This window comes from Thunnus albacares, chromosome 12 (genome assembly GCF_914725855.1).
Source record: "Thunnus albacares chromosome 12, fThuAlb1.1, whole genome shotgun sequence".
Lineage (NCBI taxonomy): Eukaryota > Metazoa > Chordata > Actinopteri > Scombriformes > Scombridae > Thunnus > Thunnus albacares.
The window spans coordinates 27919262-27935819 of record NC_058117.1 but is presented as its reverse complement, the minus strand read 5'-3'; the positions used below and the strand labels follow the sequence as shown (position 1 = coordinate 27935819).

The 16558-nt window shown below is 39.0% G+C and overlaps 2 protein-coding genes and 1 pseudogene across 2 annotated transcripts; all 3 read right to left on the bottom strand.

The window, feature by feature from the left end:
* Positions 1 to 1220: 1220 nt before the first annotated feature.
* Positions 1221 to 14506, bottom strand: LOC122993751 (tripartite motif-containing protein 16-like). Its single transcript, XM_044368168.1, has 2 exons — positions 13140 to 14506; positions 1221 to 1610 (listed from the first exon to the last, which is right to left on the bottom strand). The coding sequence occupies exons 1-2, from the start codon at positions 14418 to 14420 to the stop codon at positions 1221 to 1223; spliced, it is 1671 nt and encodes a 556-aa protein (XP_044224103.1). The 5' UTR covers positions 14421 to 14506.
* Positions 1827 to 2900, bottom strand: LOC122993753 (annotated as a pseudogene).
* LOC122993752 (tripartite motif-containing protein 16-like) lies at positions 6224 to 7941 on the bottom strand. Its single transcript, XM_044368170.1, has one exon. The coding sequence runs from the start codon at positions 7914 to 7916 to the stop codon at positions 6249 to 6251; it is 1668 nt and encodes a 555-aa protein (XP_044224105.1). The 5' UTR covers positions 7917 to 7941; the 3' UTR covers positions 6224 to 6248.
* Positions 14507 to 16558: the final 2052 nt, after the last annotated feature.

The window sequence follows — 16558 nt, the reverse complement described above, 5'->3', positions numbered from 1 at the left end:
AGTTTTGTGGATTGAGAGATTAAACCCCGAACAAAATGAGTCACAAGAAGTTTGAATCAAGTCTGGATTCAAACTTTACAACCCAGAAGCGTCTGACTGTGAGGTGACAGAGCTAAACACTGAACCAAAATGACAGCCTCATTCTGAAGTTTCGTCTTCATGAAAATCAACTTAAAATAAACAAGAAGACTTCAAGTACATGACCACACAATATATGTTCAACAAAATGTCTACACATCCACATTTGACCAAATTAGTTCTTGTTATTTCTCCAGTTTTTCAGGCCTGCATAAAAAAAATGTCCCTTTTGACTAAATGCACAAATAAAATCTCAGTTTGTTTAAAGCAACAAGTGATAGAAAGCTCTGCTCATTTCTCTGTGATGAAGCTGTTTTAGTGAAGAAAGCTGAAAGTACAGAGACTGACTGACAAACGTTCTTCTGCTCTGAACATGAACTCTGTACTTTGTGGTGTTTCAGGAGGAAAACTGCCTCAAATAAACTCTCATATTAGTTTCACATTTTCTCCAGAAGCTTTGAATGAGATCCTGAAATGAAGACAAAAGAAAATACTTTGTTCATTCTTGAAAGAAAACTGCTTTATTTATTCTGTAAAGCTTCAGTTTGTTCACACATCCAATCAGTAAAGTCTGTTAAATGACTCTTGTTCAATGATTTCATGTTCAGATTCACTTCATCCACACAATCAGTTAGTTTAACCCAGAATGTCAGCTATGCACAAGAAAAAAATGAAATATCACCTTATTGATTATTATCACGATAATTACAGTTTTATAACACATTGCTTTATAAATTTACAAAGTGATGAACGGTCTGGTGTTTTCTCTGTTTAAGACGCTGAAGTGGAAGAGAAACAACAACAAACAAATACATCAATACAAACATGAAACTGACATTTAGAACAAATAGAAGTTTATATTTTCATCTGAAGAAACGTCAGTTAAATTTAAAATCATCATCATGAGCAGTGATAGCCTCCATGGATAAAAACACACAGGAAAAAGTGAGATTTAAAGAAACTCAAAACATCAACAGAACAACAAATGAAGAGAAAAAAGTGTTGACAATCCCAGTTTGATTGACAGCTGATCTCTGTGCAGTTCAGAAACATCACAGCAACGAGCTCTCAGAAACAATGGAGACAAACAAAATGAAGAATTACAACAGAATCTGACACATTCAGTCTAAAATGACTTCTGTCTATTTGAGTTTACAGAACTCAGCTGTGGCTCCATAAAAATAACAAAGCCAAAGTCCAGCATAGAGAGGCTGATTGAATGTGGTCTGGACTCTGTGGAGGAGAGTCATGGTTTCAGAGACACTGTAGAAGGACAGAATACCTGCTCTGTGATCCAGATACACTCCTACTCTGGAGGAACCAGGACCTGAGATGCGAGTTGAGACTTTGTTGAACACAAAAGTATAACTCTCATCGTCACAATATAAAGCCCAAGATTTGTCATTGTGTCCAAATTTTGATTCATCTCCTGTTCTGCTGATATTCTTGTATGCGACTGCTACATAAACTTGTCCACCTCTCCACTCCACCTCCCAGTAACAACATCCAGTCAGACTCTCTCTACTCAGGACCTGCCACCATTCAGTGAATCTATCTGGGTGACTAGAATAAGATTGTATACCTGTTAGCATTGCTCTTCTGTTCCCCTCAGATAATAACAGACGTACGTGTGCTGTGTTTGGATCCAGTGTGATTTCACGTGCATATTTCAAGAACTCAGCTCTGGTCTTGGGTTCTGGTACTGACAGTAAAACGTCCACTTCAGTCCCTGCCAGTGAGATGTTTGTCCATTTCTCCCTCAGGATGTCCTGTAGTTGATCTCTGAGCTCTGACACAACTGCTGTCACATTCTCAAAGTAGCTCAGAGGACGGATATTGATGCTGGATGAGTCTGTAGGTTCACTGAGTTGTGACAGTGAGGGGTAGTTGTGTAGAAACTGGGTGTGATCCTCTGTGTGTGAGAGCTGCTTCAGTTCAGCGTCTTTCCTCTTCAGCTCAGTGATCTCCTGCTCCAGCTTCTCCTGAAGCTCTTTGACTCGACTCACTTCAGTTTCCTGCTGGGATCTGATCTGCTGCTTCACATCAGAGCTTCTTTTCTGGATGAGACGGATCAGCTCAGTGAAGATCTTCTCACTGTCCTCCACTGCTTTATAGGAAGAGCGATTGATTTTCTCCACCTCCAGCTTAAGCACCTTCATGTCTTTTTCTCCATTCTGGATTCTCTGCTGGATGTTTTGTCGACTCACCTCGAGCTCTCTCTGCCTCTCAGTCCTTTCTGCTGCAGCTGAGACTGTGTCGTGGCCTTTATGTTCATCCACAGAGCAGAGATAACAGATACTCTGCTGATCAGTACGGCAGAACATCTTCATCACCTCCTCATGACGAGAGCAGATGTTCTCCTGGAGCTTCTTGGAGGGGTCGACCAGCTTGTGTTTCTTTAATGGAGCAACATCATAGTGAGGTTGGAGGTGATTCTCACAATAAGAGACGAGACACACCAGACAGGACTTGAGGGCTTTCAGCTTCCTCCCAGTGCAGACATCACAGGCCACATCTTCAGGTCCAGCATAGCAGTGATCAGCAGGAGCAGCTTGGAGTCCAGTCTTCTTCAGCTCCTCCAATAAATCTGCTACCAAGGTGTTTTTCATCAGGACAGGCCTCAGTGTGAAGGCCTGTCTGCACTGAGGGCAGCTGTAGATCTTCCTCTGATCCTCTCCATCCCAGAAGCTTTTAATACAGCTCATGCAGTAGCTGTGTCCACAGGGAATAGCCACCGGATCCTTCAGTAGATCCAGACAGATCGAACAGCAGAATTTTGCTCCGTCCAGCTGAGCTCCTTGCTGCGCCATTTCAGCTCTCAGAATGACTGTCGATAAGTTTCACTTTCTCAGAAGAGGAACCAAAGGGTGTGCACTGATACTATTCTTCTTCCTGTTCACCTGCTGGTCTGAGTTGAATGGGTGTTGTCAGCTCCTGCATTTCACTCCATGCTGGTTACGCCCATCCATAAACTTTCAGATCTGTGAATGGGAGGGAACCAGGAAATGTCTGGACAGAGTGGAGCAGGTAGAACAGGGAGGGGATATTTGATTCATATTAGGATGAAGACTGGTTTAAGAGAGGCAGTTTTTTCACTTTAGAAGAACAAAAATAAATGTTTTCATCCCTGAAAGTACTTTTCCTTGTAAAAAATTGTTCCCACAGCCCTGAAGACTAACCCTTATTTCACCCTGACAAACTGACAAAGTTGTGACAGCAAAATAAACTTGACAGTTACTTGGCTACAATAAAGATAGACCTGTGGTGCCTTAAGAAAGACCTCCACCCCTTTTATATTGTGTGTAAAGTGTGCAGCTTTTCTTTGTAACCTCAAGTTTTGTGTTCATGGGAAAAAAGCTGAATGAAAAAAATTACTTTATTGTCTATTTAAGGCTGTTTTTACTGTAACTAACTTGAACTCAGCACAGCCTGTTTATTCTGCATTTTTCCTTATCACTCCCTGACACACCCCAACAACAATATGATAATTTTTTTAAATCAGTACATATTTACCAATCTGTCAACTCCACCTTCAGCATGCAGCAGTATATTAAATCTGTGTGAGGACATTATCACAGTGTTGCTGAGAGGTCTGTGTAGTCAGTAACCACAATGAAACACAGACCAAATTAAATTATGTTTCAGTGTCTTTAAAGTTTCATTCTTCTACGTTTTCTTTTCTCTCCTGCTGCCATTTGATCATGCCAAAACCACAGTCTGTGCATGTGAACTTCCCCACATGTGCTTATCAGTTAGTCTCCAATGACATTATCATTATAAAACCCTCAGTGGTACAAAAAAGGTTTGGAAACCATGCTTTAAAGGATTGCTATAGCCAAATTAGGCACTATAAATCTGGATGGGGATAATACTATGAAGTTAATATAAAAACTTTAGGAATTCATGCAAGAATTAACATCATAATATCTGAGATGACAGCAGATCCACCTCTCTAAACCAAACCTGGAATAGATCAAATTCAAAGATCCTCGACATCTCATCAGACTTTTGATCATTAAGCAGTTTATTGTTAGTCCTGAAGATCAAATAATGATTAAAAACATGAAGGTTGCAATACAATCATTAGACAGCAATAAGCAAATCACACTCTGAGTTTCCATGTGTGTTTATTTACATCCTCAGCCAATCACAATCATCACACAGCAACTATAAAACCAATATCTGCACACTGTGGAGGAAAAAAGATAATACGGATTACAATAATACAGGATTGTGAATTTCATGTAAACAAATGAAATAATGACTTATATCTTGAAGTACTGACTTTTAGCTTTAACATGATGATATTAATGATGTACATCCACATCAGATGAACAGGAAACCTTTTCATACACATCCTCCAGTGTAAGGCAACGCAGCATGATCCTGAACAGTAAAAGTTTTCATGGCCAAACAGGAATGCTCTTCAGTCACATGACCTCAGTCCAAATGAGCATGTGTTTTATTGCTGAACGATCAGTGATCTCCTGCTCCAGCTCCTCCTGATGCTCTGATGAAGCTTTGCAGTTGCTTCAATCAGTTTATGTTTTTTTTTTTTAATTGACCTATATTGTAGTGAGGCTGAAGGTGTTTGTTGCAGTAAGAAGCCAGACACACCAGACAGGACTTTCAACTTCCTCCCAGTGCAGACATCACAAAAAAAAAAAAAAAAGAAAAATGAACATGTCAATTTCTCCTTATGTTGATTCTGATTAGACTGAATGCAGCTTTTCATATGTATATTACCATTATGATAAAATGATTCCTAAATTACTTCTGTACTAGAAAAAGTGGAGTAACTTTACCTGTGATGGTGCAATAGATCAATCACAGTTGTCAGAAACACTAATCATGACAGTTTTAGATGCATTTGTTTGTTGCTTATTAAGCATAAATAACAGAAAGTCTTCAGCACAGCAGGCAGTTTTGTGGATTGAGAGATTAAACCCCGAACAAAATGAGTCACAAGAAGTTTGAATCAAGTCTGGATTCAAACTTTACAACCCAGAAGCGTCTGACTGTGAGGTGACAGAGCTAAACACTGAACCAACATGACAGCCTCATTCTGAACTTTCATCTTCATGAAAATCAACTTCAACATGAATGAAATGACCTCAAGTTCACAATTACACATAGATGTTGTTTTACGTTCGTCACGACTCAACAAAACATCTTCACACCCAAATTTGACCAAATTAATTTTTTAAAACTATTTTTTTCCAGTTTTTTTTAGGCCTGTGTAACAAATCCTCTTTATTGACTAAATGCACAAATAAAATCTCAGTTTGTTTAAAGCAACAAGTGACAGAAAACTCTGCTCATTTCTCTGTGATGAAGCTGTTTTAGTGAAGAAAGCTGAAAGTACAGAGACTGACTGACAAACGTTCTTCTGCTCTGAACATGAACTCTGTACTTTGTGGTGTTTCAGGAGGAAAACTGCCTCAAATAAACTCTCATATTAGTTTCACATTTTCTCCAGAAGCTTTGAATGAGATCCTGAGATGAAGACAAAAGAAAATACTTTGTTCATTCTTGAAAGAAAACTGCTTTATTTATTCTGTAAAGCTTCAGTTTGTTCACACATCCAATCAGTAAAGTCTGTTAAATGACTCTTGTTCAATGATTTCATGTTCAGATTCACTTCATCCACACAATCAGTTAGTTTAACCCAGAATGTCAGCTATGTACAAGAAAAAAATGAAATATCACCTTATTGATTATTATCACGATAATTACAGTTTTATAACACATGGCTTTATAAATTTACAAAGTGATGAACGGTCTGGTGTTTTCTCTGTTTAAGATGCTGAAGTGGAAGAGAAACAACAACAAACAAACACATCAATACAAACATGAAACTAACATTTAGAACAAATAGAAGTTTATATTTTCATCTGAAGAAATGTCAGTTAAATTTAAAATCATCATCATGAGCAGTGATAGCCTCCATGGATAAAAACACACAGGAAAAAGTGAGATTTAAAGAAAGTCAAAACATCAACAGAACAACAAATGAAGAGAAGAAAAGTGTTGACAATCTCAGTTTGATTGACAGCTGATCTCTGTGCAGTTCAGAAACACCACAGCAACGAGCTCTCAGAAACAATGGAGACAAACAAAATGAAGAATTACAACAGAATCTGACACATGAAGTCTGAAATGACTTCTGTCTATTTGAGTTTACAGAACTCAGCTGTGTCTCTTAAATAATGAAGCCAAAGTCCAGCATAGAGAGGCTGAGTGAATGTGGTCTGGACTCTGTGGAGGAGAGTCATGGTTCCAGAGACGCTGTAGAAGGACAGAATACCTGCACTGTGATCCAGGTACACTCCTACTCTGGAGGAACCAGGACCTGAGACGGGAGTTGAGACTTTGTTGAACACAAAAGTATAACTCTCATCGTCACAATCTAAAGCCCAAGATTTGTCATTGTGTCCACATTTTGATTCATTTCCTGTTCTGCTGATATTCTTGTATGCGACTGCTACATAAACTCGTCTCTCGCTCCACTCCACCTCCCAGTAACAACGTCCAGTCAGACTCTCTCTACTCAGGACCTGACATGTATCAGTGAATCTGTCTGGGTGACTAGGATAAGACTGATGTTGTCTTGTTGCCACTGCTTTTCTGTTCCCCTGAGATAATAACAGCCATGTGTGTGCTGTGTTTGGATCCAGTGTGATTTCACGTGCATATTTTAAGAACTCAGCTCTGGTCTTGGGTTCTGGTTCTGACAGTAAAACGTCCACTTCAGCCACTGCCAGTGAGATGTTTGTCCATTTCTCCCTCAGGATGTCCTGTAGTTGATCTCTGAGCTCTGACACAGCTGCTGTCACATCCTCAAAGTATCTCAGAGGACGGATATTGATGCTGGATGAGTCTGTAGGTTTACTGAGTTGTGACAGTGAGGGGTAGTTGTGTAGAAACTGGTTGTGATCCTCTGTGTGTGAGAGCTGCTTCAGTTCAGCATCTTTCCTCTTCAGCTCAGTGATCTCCTGCTCCAGCTTCTCCTGAAGATCTTTGACTCGACTCACTTCAGTTTCCTGCTGGGATCTGATCTGCTGCTTCACATCAGAGCTTCTTTTCTGGATGAGACGGATCAGCTCAGTGAAGATCTTCTCACTGTCCTCCACTGCTTTATCAGCAGAGCGACTGACGGCCTCCACCTCCTGTTGAAGCAGCTTCACATCTTTCTCTCTGTCCTGGATTCTCTGCTGGATGTTTTGTCGACTCACCTCGAGCTCTCTCTGCCTCTCAGTCCTTTCTACTGCAGCTGAGACTGTGTCGTGGCCTTTATGTTCATCCACAGGGCAGAGATAACAGATACTCTGCTGATCAGTACGGCAGAACATCTTCATCACCTCATCATGACGAGAGCAGATGTTCTCCTGGAGCTTCTTGGAGGGGTCGACCAGCTTGTGTTTTTCAAAAGCAGGCAATTCATAGTGAGGCTGGAGGTGATTTTTACAGTAAGATATCAGACACACTAGACAGGACTTGATGGCTTTCAGCTTCCTCCCAGTGCAGACATCACAGGCCACATCTTCAGGTCCAGCATAGCAGTGATCAGCAGGAGCAGCTTGGAGTCCAGTCTTCTTCAGCTCCTCCAATAAATCTGCTAACATGGTGTTTTTCATCAGGACAGGCCTCGGTGTGAAGGTCTGTCTGCACTGAGGGCAGCTGTAGATCTTCCTCTCATCCTCTCCATCCCAGAAACCTTTAATACAGCTCATGCAGTAGCTGTGTCCACAGGGAATAGTCACCGGATCCTTCAGTAGATCCAGACAGATCGAACAGCAGAATTTTGCTCCGTCCAGCTGAGCTCCTTGCTGCGCCATTTCAGCACTCGGAATGACTGTTGATAAGTTTCACTTTCTCAGAAGAGGAACCAAAGGGTGTGCTCTGATACTGTTCTTCTTCCTGTTCACCTGCTGGTCTGTGTTGAATGGATGTTGTCAGCTCCTGCATTTCATTACATGCTGGTTACGCCCATCCATAAACTTTCAGATCTGTGAATGGGAGGGAACCAGGAAATGTCTGGACAGAGTGGAGCAGGTAGAACAGGGAGGGGATATTTGTTTCATTCCAGGATGTGAAGTGGTTTGAGAGCGTTTTTTTTTTACTTTTTTACTTTAGAAGAACAAAAATAATTGTTTTAATTCATGGAAGTACTTCTTTGTAAAAATTTCCTCCAACAGCCATTTACTAACCCTAAGGACTCTTATTCAAATGAAAAGTTGTGACAGCAAAATAAACTTGACAGTTACTTGGCTATAATAAAGATAGACCTGTGGTGCCTTAAGAAAGACCTCCACCCCTTTTATATTGTGTGTAAAGTGTGCAGCTTTTCTTTGTAACCTCAAGTTTTGTGTTCATGGGGAAAAAAGCTGAATGAAAAAAATTACTTTATTGTCTATTTAAGGCTGTTTTTGCTGTAACTAACTTGAACTCAGCACAGCCTGTTTATTCTGCATTTTTCCTTATCACTCCCTGACACACCCCAACAACAATATGATAATTTTTTTTTAATCAGTACATATTTACCAGTCTGTCAACTCCACCTTTCAGCATGCAGCAGTATATTAAATCTGTGTGAGGACATTATCACAGTGTTGCTGAGAGGTCTGTGTAGTCAGTAACCACAATGAAACACAGACCAAATTAAATTATGTTTCAGTGTCTTTAAAGTTTCATTCTTCTACATTTTCTTTTCTCTCCTGCTGCCATTTGATCATGCCAAAACCACAGTCTGTGCATGTGAACTTCCCCACATGTGCTTATCAGTCAGTCTCCAATGACATTATCATTATAAAACCCTCAGTGGTACAAAAAAGGTTTGGAAACCATGCTTTAAAGGATTGCTATAGCCAAATTAGGCACTATAAATCTGGATGGGGATAATACTATGAAGTTAATATAAAAACTTTAGGAATTCATGCAAGAATTAACATCATAATATCTGAGATGACAGCAGATCCACCTCTCTAAACCAAACCTGGAATAGATCAAATTCAAAGATCCTCGACACCTCGTCAGACTTTTGATCTTTAAGCAGTTTATTGTTAGTCCTGAAGATCAGATAATGATTAAAAACATGAAGGTTGCAATACAATCATTAGACAGCAATAAGCAAATCACACTCTGAGTTTCCATGTGTGTTTATTTACATCCTCAGCCAATCACAATCATCACACAGCAACTATAAAACCAATATCTGCACACTGTGGAGGAAAAAAGATAATACGGATTACAATAATACAGGATTGTGAATTTCATGTAAACAGATGAAATAATGACTTATATCTCTAAGTACTGACTTTTAGCTTTAACATGATGATATTAATGATGTACATCCACATCAGATGAACAGGAAACCTTTTCATACACATCCTCCAGTGTCAGGCAACGCAGCATAATCAAACCACTACTTTTACTGCAATACTTTAACTTCATTTTGCAGCTAATACTTACAGTATGTATTTTTACTTAAGTAGGATTTTTCATGCGGTGCTTTTACTTGTAATGGAGTATTTTTACATTGCTGTATTGGTACTTTTACATAAGTAAAGGGTTTGTTAATTATGACAAAATTACCAGGTGATTGTCTTGACTGTCTCACCACCAAATGTGTCTCACTGTCACTGAATTTTCAGTCACTAAAAATTCTTTGAGGTTAAAGTACAAGTAGTTGTAGAAAACCTGGATGTCACCGTCTTTTCATCTCAAGGATTGTACTGAAATCTTTCCATCCTGTCTGGTATTTAAGGTTTTCGGAACACGGATGCCTTTTGTTTCCAAAGTAAAACCCGTAAGCTCACATTTACCTGACTGCTTCGATTGAGTATTGATAACATAGAAGACATTCTGTCATTGTCATTGTGAACTTTATTTATTTATACAAGCATGCAATCTCTCAGTCTACAGTATATATTCATGTCATTTACAAAACAAATACATTCTCTCTTTATTGATCTTAATAATGATAACACAGCATAAAAGCATAATTGTAGCACTGAGAGCATTATAATAAAAAACATAAGCATGAATAAGCATATCAATAACTACTGAACTGCAATAAAGTGGACATTTAAGTCTTGGTTTCATTAAAGGTACAGTCACTGATCCAAATGTAAAGAAAAAAGGGTTACCCTACACCAAAAGTAAAAAACACAGGACTGGAGCCAGTTATCAATCTCAAACTGACTGACAGGTATTTTAATAAACAGATATTTTCTGCTGATGTTAAAAGTTTGTTTACATCAGCAAATCTTCACACATTGTAGTAACAAGAATATGATCAGTTATAAACACAGGATAATAATTTCATTGATTTTTCAAGTCAAACACCTTAAATTTATGTCATTTAAAAAAAAACTGCAGACTGGATGTTTTTAGCTCGTGCACTCAAACAGAAAAAAGTAGAAACTAATATCAACAACACTCATATGCAAAAGAAAACCTCACATATTCAAAATACACCCTGCAAAAGTTTGTAATAAATGTTTTAACATGAATAAATGTACAAGTTATATAGATACTCTTTACAAATAACTGCAGTAATTAACTTAATATCCAGTTTTTGACAGCTATCCATTTTCTCAAAGATTTGTTTTTGTTGTTGCTGAATTTTTAGATGAATTATCTCTCTGGTGTGCAGGAAGTGACGCGTGTTACGAGGTTTGTTTTGTATTAATCGAATAAAGATTGATTAATCAGTCTGATCAGCAATAGCCGACATGTCTGGACAGACAGAAGAAAGGGCAACACATGGACTCCCTCTTTAATCTACTTTACAAAACTCAGCAGTGGATGCAAAAAGAGAGTCGTAAAACCGCAATCCAGCATAGAGAGGCTGAGTGAATGTGGTCTGGACTCTGTGGAGGAGAGTCATGGTTCCAGAGACGCTGTAGAGGGACAGAATACCTGCTCTGTGATCCAGGTACACTCCTACTCTGGAGGAACCAGGACGATCAGTGATCTCCTGCTCCAGCTCCTCCTGATGCTCTGATGAAGCTTTGCAGTTGCTTCAATCAGTTTATGTTTTTTTTTTTAATTGACCTATATTGTAGTGAGGCTGAAGGTGTTTGTTGCAGTAAGAAGCCAGACACACCAGACAGGACTTTCAACTTCCTCCCAGTGCAGACATCACAAAAAAAAAAAAAGAAAATAGAAAAATGAACATGTGAATTTCTCCTTATGTTGATTCTGATTAGACTGAATGCAGTTTTTCATATGTATATTATCATTATGATAAAATGATTCCTAAATTACCTCTGTACTAGAAAAGGTGGAGTAACTTTACCTGTGATGGTGCAATAAATCAATCACAGTTGTCAGAAACACTAATCATGACAGTTTTACATGCATTTGTTTGTTGCTTATTAAGCATCAATAACAGAAAGTCTTCAGCACAGCAGGCAGTTTTGTGGATTGAGAGATTAAACCCCGAACAAAATGAGTCACAAGAAGTTTTAATCATGTCTGGATTAAAACTTTACAACCCAGAAGCGTCTGACTGTGAGGTGACAGAGCTAAACACTGAACCAACATGACAGCCTCATTCTGAAGTTTCATCTTCATGGAAATCAACTTCAACATTAATGAAATGACCTCAAGTTCACAATTACACATAGATGTTGTTTTACGTTCGTCACGACTCAACAAAACATCTTCACACCCAAATTTGACCAAATTAATTTTTTAAAACTATTTTTTTCCAGTTTTTTTTAGGCCTGTGTAACAAATCCTCTTTATTGACTAAATGCACAAATAAAATCTCAGTTTGTTTAAAGCAACAAGTGATAGAAAACTCTGCTCATTTCTCTGTGATGAAGCTGTTTTAGTGAAGAAAGCTGAAAGTACAGAGACTGACTGACAAATGTTCTTCTGCTCTGAACATGAACTCTGTACTTTGTGGTGTTTCAGGAGGAAAACTGCCTCAAATAAACTCTCATATTAGTTTCACATTTTCTCCAGAAGCTTTGAATGAGATCCTGAAATAAAGACAAAAAAAAAAAAATGTGTTCATTCTTGAAAGAAAACTGCTTTATTTATTCTGTAAAGCTTCAGTTTGTTCACACATCCAATCAGTAAAGTCTGTTAAATGACTCTTGTTCAATGATTTCATGTTCAGATTCACTTCATCCACACAATCAGTTAGTTTAACCCAGAATGTCAGCTATGTACAAGAAAAAAATGAAATATCACCTTGTTGATTATTATCACGATAATTACAGTTTTATAACATATTGCTTTATAAATTTACAAAGTGATGAACGGTCTGGTGTTTTCTCTGTTTAAGACTCTGAAGTGGAAGAGAAACAACAACAAACAAACACAACAATACAAACATGAAACTAACATTTAGAACAAATAGAAGTTTATATTTTCATCTGAAGAAATGTCAGTTAAATTTAAAATCATCATCATGAGCAGTGATAGCCTCCATGGATAAAAACACACAGGAAAAAGTGAGATTTAAAGAAACTCAAAACATCAACGTAACAACAAATGAAGAGAAAAAAAGTGTTGACAATCTCAGTTTGATTGACAGCTGATCTCTGTGCAGTTCAGAAACATCACAGCAACGAGCTCTCAGAAACAATGGAGACAAACAAAATGAAGAATTACAACAGAATCTGACACATGAAGTCTAAAATGACTTCTGTCTATTTGAGTTTACAGAACTCAACTGTGTCTCCAAACTGACCAAGCCAAAGTCCAGCATAGAGAGGCTGAGTGAATGTGGTCTGGACTCTGTGGAGGAGAGTCATGGTTTTAGAGACGCTGTAGAAGGACAGAATACCTGCACTGTGATCCAGGTACACTCCTACTCTGGAGGAACCAGGACCTGAGACGGGAGTTGAGACTTTGTTGAACACAAAATTATAACCGTTAGTGTAACAATCTAAAGCCCAAGATTTGTCATTGTGTCCACATCCACATTCATCTGACCTCCCTGCTCTTCTTATATTCTTGTATGCGACTGCTACATAAACTCGTCTCCCGCTCCACTCCACCTCCCAGTAACAACGTCCAGTCAGACTCTCTCTACTCAGGACCTGACACCATTCAGTGAATCTGTCTGGGTGACTAGAATAAGACTGTATTTGAACCATTACTTTTGCTTTTCTGTTCCCCTCAGATAATAACAGCCATGTGTATGCTGTATTTGGATCCAGTGTGATTTCACATGAATATTTTAAGAACTCAGCTCTGGTCTTGGGTTCTGGTTCTGACAGTAAAACGTCCACTTCAGCCACTGTCAGTGAGATGTTTGTCCATTTCTCCCTCAGGATGTCCTGTAGTTGATCTCTGAGCTCTGACACAGCTGCTGTCACATCCTCAAAGTATCTTAGAGGACGGATATTGATGCTGGATGAGACTGTAGGTTCACTGAGTTGTGACAGTGAGGGGTAGTTGTGTAGAAACTGGTTGTGATCCTCTGTGTGTGAGAACTGCTTCAGTTCAGCGTCTTTCCTCTTCAGCTCAGTGATCTCCTGCTCCAGCTTCTCCTGAAGCTCTTTGACTCGACTCACTTCAGTTTCCTGCTGGGATCTGATCTGCTGCTTCACATCAGAGCTTCTTTTCTGGATGAGACGGATCAGCTCAGTGAAGATCTTCTCACTGTCCTCCACTGCTTTATCAGCAGAGCGACTGACGGCCTCCACCTCCTGTTGAAGCAGCTTCACATCTTTCTCTCTGTCCTGGATTCTCTGCTGGATGTTTTGTCGACTCACCTCGAGCTCTCTCTGCCTCTCAGTCCTTTCTGCTGCAGCTGAGACTGTGTCGTGGCCTTTATGTTCATCCACAGGGCAGAGATAACAGATACTCTGCTGATCAGTACGGCAGAACATCTTCATCACCTCATCATGACGAGAGCAGATGTTCTCCTGGAGCTTCTTGGAGGGGTCGACCAGCTTGTGTTTCTTTAATGGAGCAACATCATAGTGAGGTTGAAGGTGTTTCTCACAGTAAGAGGCCAGACACACCAGACAGGACTTGACAGCTTTCAGCTTCCTCCCAGTGCAGACATCACAGGCCACATCTTCAGGTCCAGCATAGCAGTGATCAGCAGGAGCAGCTTGGAGTCCAGTCTTCTTCAGCTCCTCCATTAAATCTGCTAACATGGTGTTTTTCATCAGGACAGGCCTCGGTGTGAAGGTCTGTCTGCACTGAGGGCAGCTGTAGATTTTCTTCTCATCCTCTCCATCCCAGAAGCTTTTAATACAGCTCATGCAGTAGCTGTGTCCACAGGGAATAGCCACCGGATCCTTCAGTAGATCCAGACAGATCGAACAGCAGAATTTTGCTCCGTCCAGCTGAGCTCCTTGCTGCGCCATTTCAGCTCTCAGAATGACTGTTGATAAGTTTCACTTTCTCAGAAGAGGAAGCAAAGGGTGTGCACTGATACTGTTCTTCTTCCTGTTCACTTGCTGGTCTGCGTTGAATGGATGTTGTCAGCTCCTGCATTTCACTCCATGCTGGTTACGCCCATCCATAAACTTTCAGATCTGTGAATGGGAGGGAACCAGGAAATGTCTGGACAGAGTGGAGCAGGTAGAACAGGGAGGGGATATTTGTTTCATTCCAGGATGTGAAGTGGTTTGAGAGCAGTTTTTTTTTTACTGTCACTTTAGAAGAACAAAAATAATTGTTTTAATTCATGGAAGTACTTCTTTGTAAAAATTTCCTCCAACAGCCATTTACTAACCCTAAGGACTCTTATTCAAATGAAAAGTTGTGACAGCAAAATAAACTTGACAGTTACTTGGCTATAATAAAGATAGACCTGTGGTGCCTTAAGAAAGACCTCCACCCCTTTTATACTGTGTGTAAAGTGTGCAGCTTTTCTTTGTAACCTCAAGTTTTGTGTTTATGGGAAAAAAAGCTGAATGAAAAAAATGACTTTATTGTCTATTTAAGGCTGTTTTTGCTGTAACTAACTTGAACTCAGCACAGCCTGTTTATTCTGCATTTTTCCTTATCACTCCCTGACACACCCCAACAACAATATGCTGATTTTTTTTTAATCAGTACATATTTACCAGTCTATCAACTCCACCTTTCAGCATGCAGCAGTATATTAAATCTGTGTGAGGACATTATCACAGTGTTGCTGAGAGGTCTGTGTAGTCAGTAACCACAATGAAACACTGACCAAATAAAATTATATTTCAGTGTCTTTCAAGTTTCATTCTTCTATGTTTTCTTTTCTCTCCTGCTGCCATTTGATCATGCCAAAACCACAGTCTGTGCATGTGAACTTCCCCACATGTGCTTATCAGTCAGTCTCCAATGACATTATCATTATAAAACCCTCAGTGGTACAAAAAAGGTTTGGAAACCATGCTTTAAAGGATTGCTATAGCCAAATTAGGCACTATAAATCTGGATGGGGATAATACTATGAAGTTAATATAAAAACTTTAGGAATTCATGCAAGAATTAACATCATAATATCTGAGATGACAGCAGATCCACCTCTCTAAACCAAACCTGGAATAGATCAAATTCAAAAATCCTCGACATCTCGTCAGACTTTTGATCTTTAAGCAGTTTATTGTTAGTCCTGAAGATCAAATAATGATTAAAAACCTGAAAGTTGCAATACAATCATTAGACAGCAATAAGCAAATCACACTCTGAGTTTCCATGTGTGTTTATTTACATCCTCAGCCAATCACAATCATCACACAGCAACTATAAAACCAATATCTGCACACTGTGGAGGAAAAAAGATAATACGGATTACAATAATACAGGATTGTGAATTTCATGTAAACAAATGAAATAATGACTTATATCTTGAAGTACTGACTTTTAGCTTTAACATGATGATATTAATGATGTACATCCACATCAGATGAACAGGAAACCTTTTCATACACATCCTCCAGTGTCAGGCAACGCAGCATAATCAAACCACTACTTTTACTGCAATACTTTAACTTCATTTTGCAGCTAATACTTACAGTATGTACTTTTACTTAAGTAGGATTTTTCACGCGGTGCTTTTACTTGTAATGGAGTATTTTTACATTGCTGTATTGGTACTTTTACATAAGTAAAGGGTTTGTTAATTATGACAAAATTACCAGGTGATTGTCTTGACTGTCTCACCACCAAATGTGTCTCACTGTCACTGAATTTTCAGTCACTGAAAATTCTTTGAGGTTAAAGTACAAGTAGTTGTAGAAAACCTGGATGTCACCGTCTTTTCATCTCAAGGATTGTACTGAAATCTTTCCATCCTGTCTGGTATTTAAGGTTTTCGTAACACGGATGCCTTTTGTTTCCAAAGTAAAACCCGTAAACTCACATTTACCTGACTGCTTCAATTGAGTATTGATAACATGGAAGACATTCTGTCATTGTCATTGTGAACTTTATTTATTTATACAAGCATGCAATCTCTCAGTCTACAGTATATATTCATGTCATTTACAAAACAAATACATTCTCCCTTTATTGATCTTAA

Coding starts and splice junctions, on each gene's coding strand:
- LOC122993752 (XM_044368170.1), bottom strand. CDS start 7,916: ATGGCGCAGCAAGGAGCTCAGCTGGACGGAGCAAAATTCTGCTGTTCG.
- LOC122993751 (XM_044368168.1), bottom strand. CDS start 14,420: ATGGCGCAGCAAGGAGCTCAGCTGGACGGAGCAAAATTCTGCTGTTCG. Junction 1,611..13,139: donor GATTCACTGAATGGTGTCAG/GTCCTGAGTAGA, acceptor GAATGGTGGCAG/GTCCTGAGTAGAGAGAGTCT.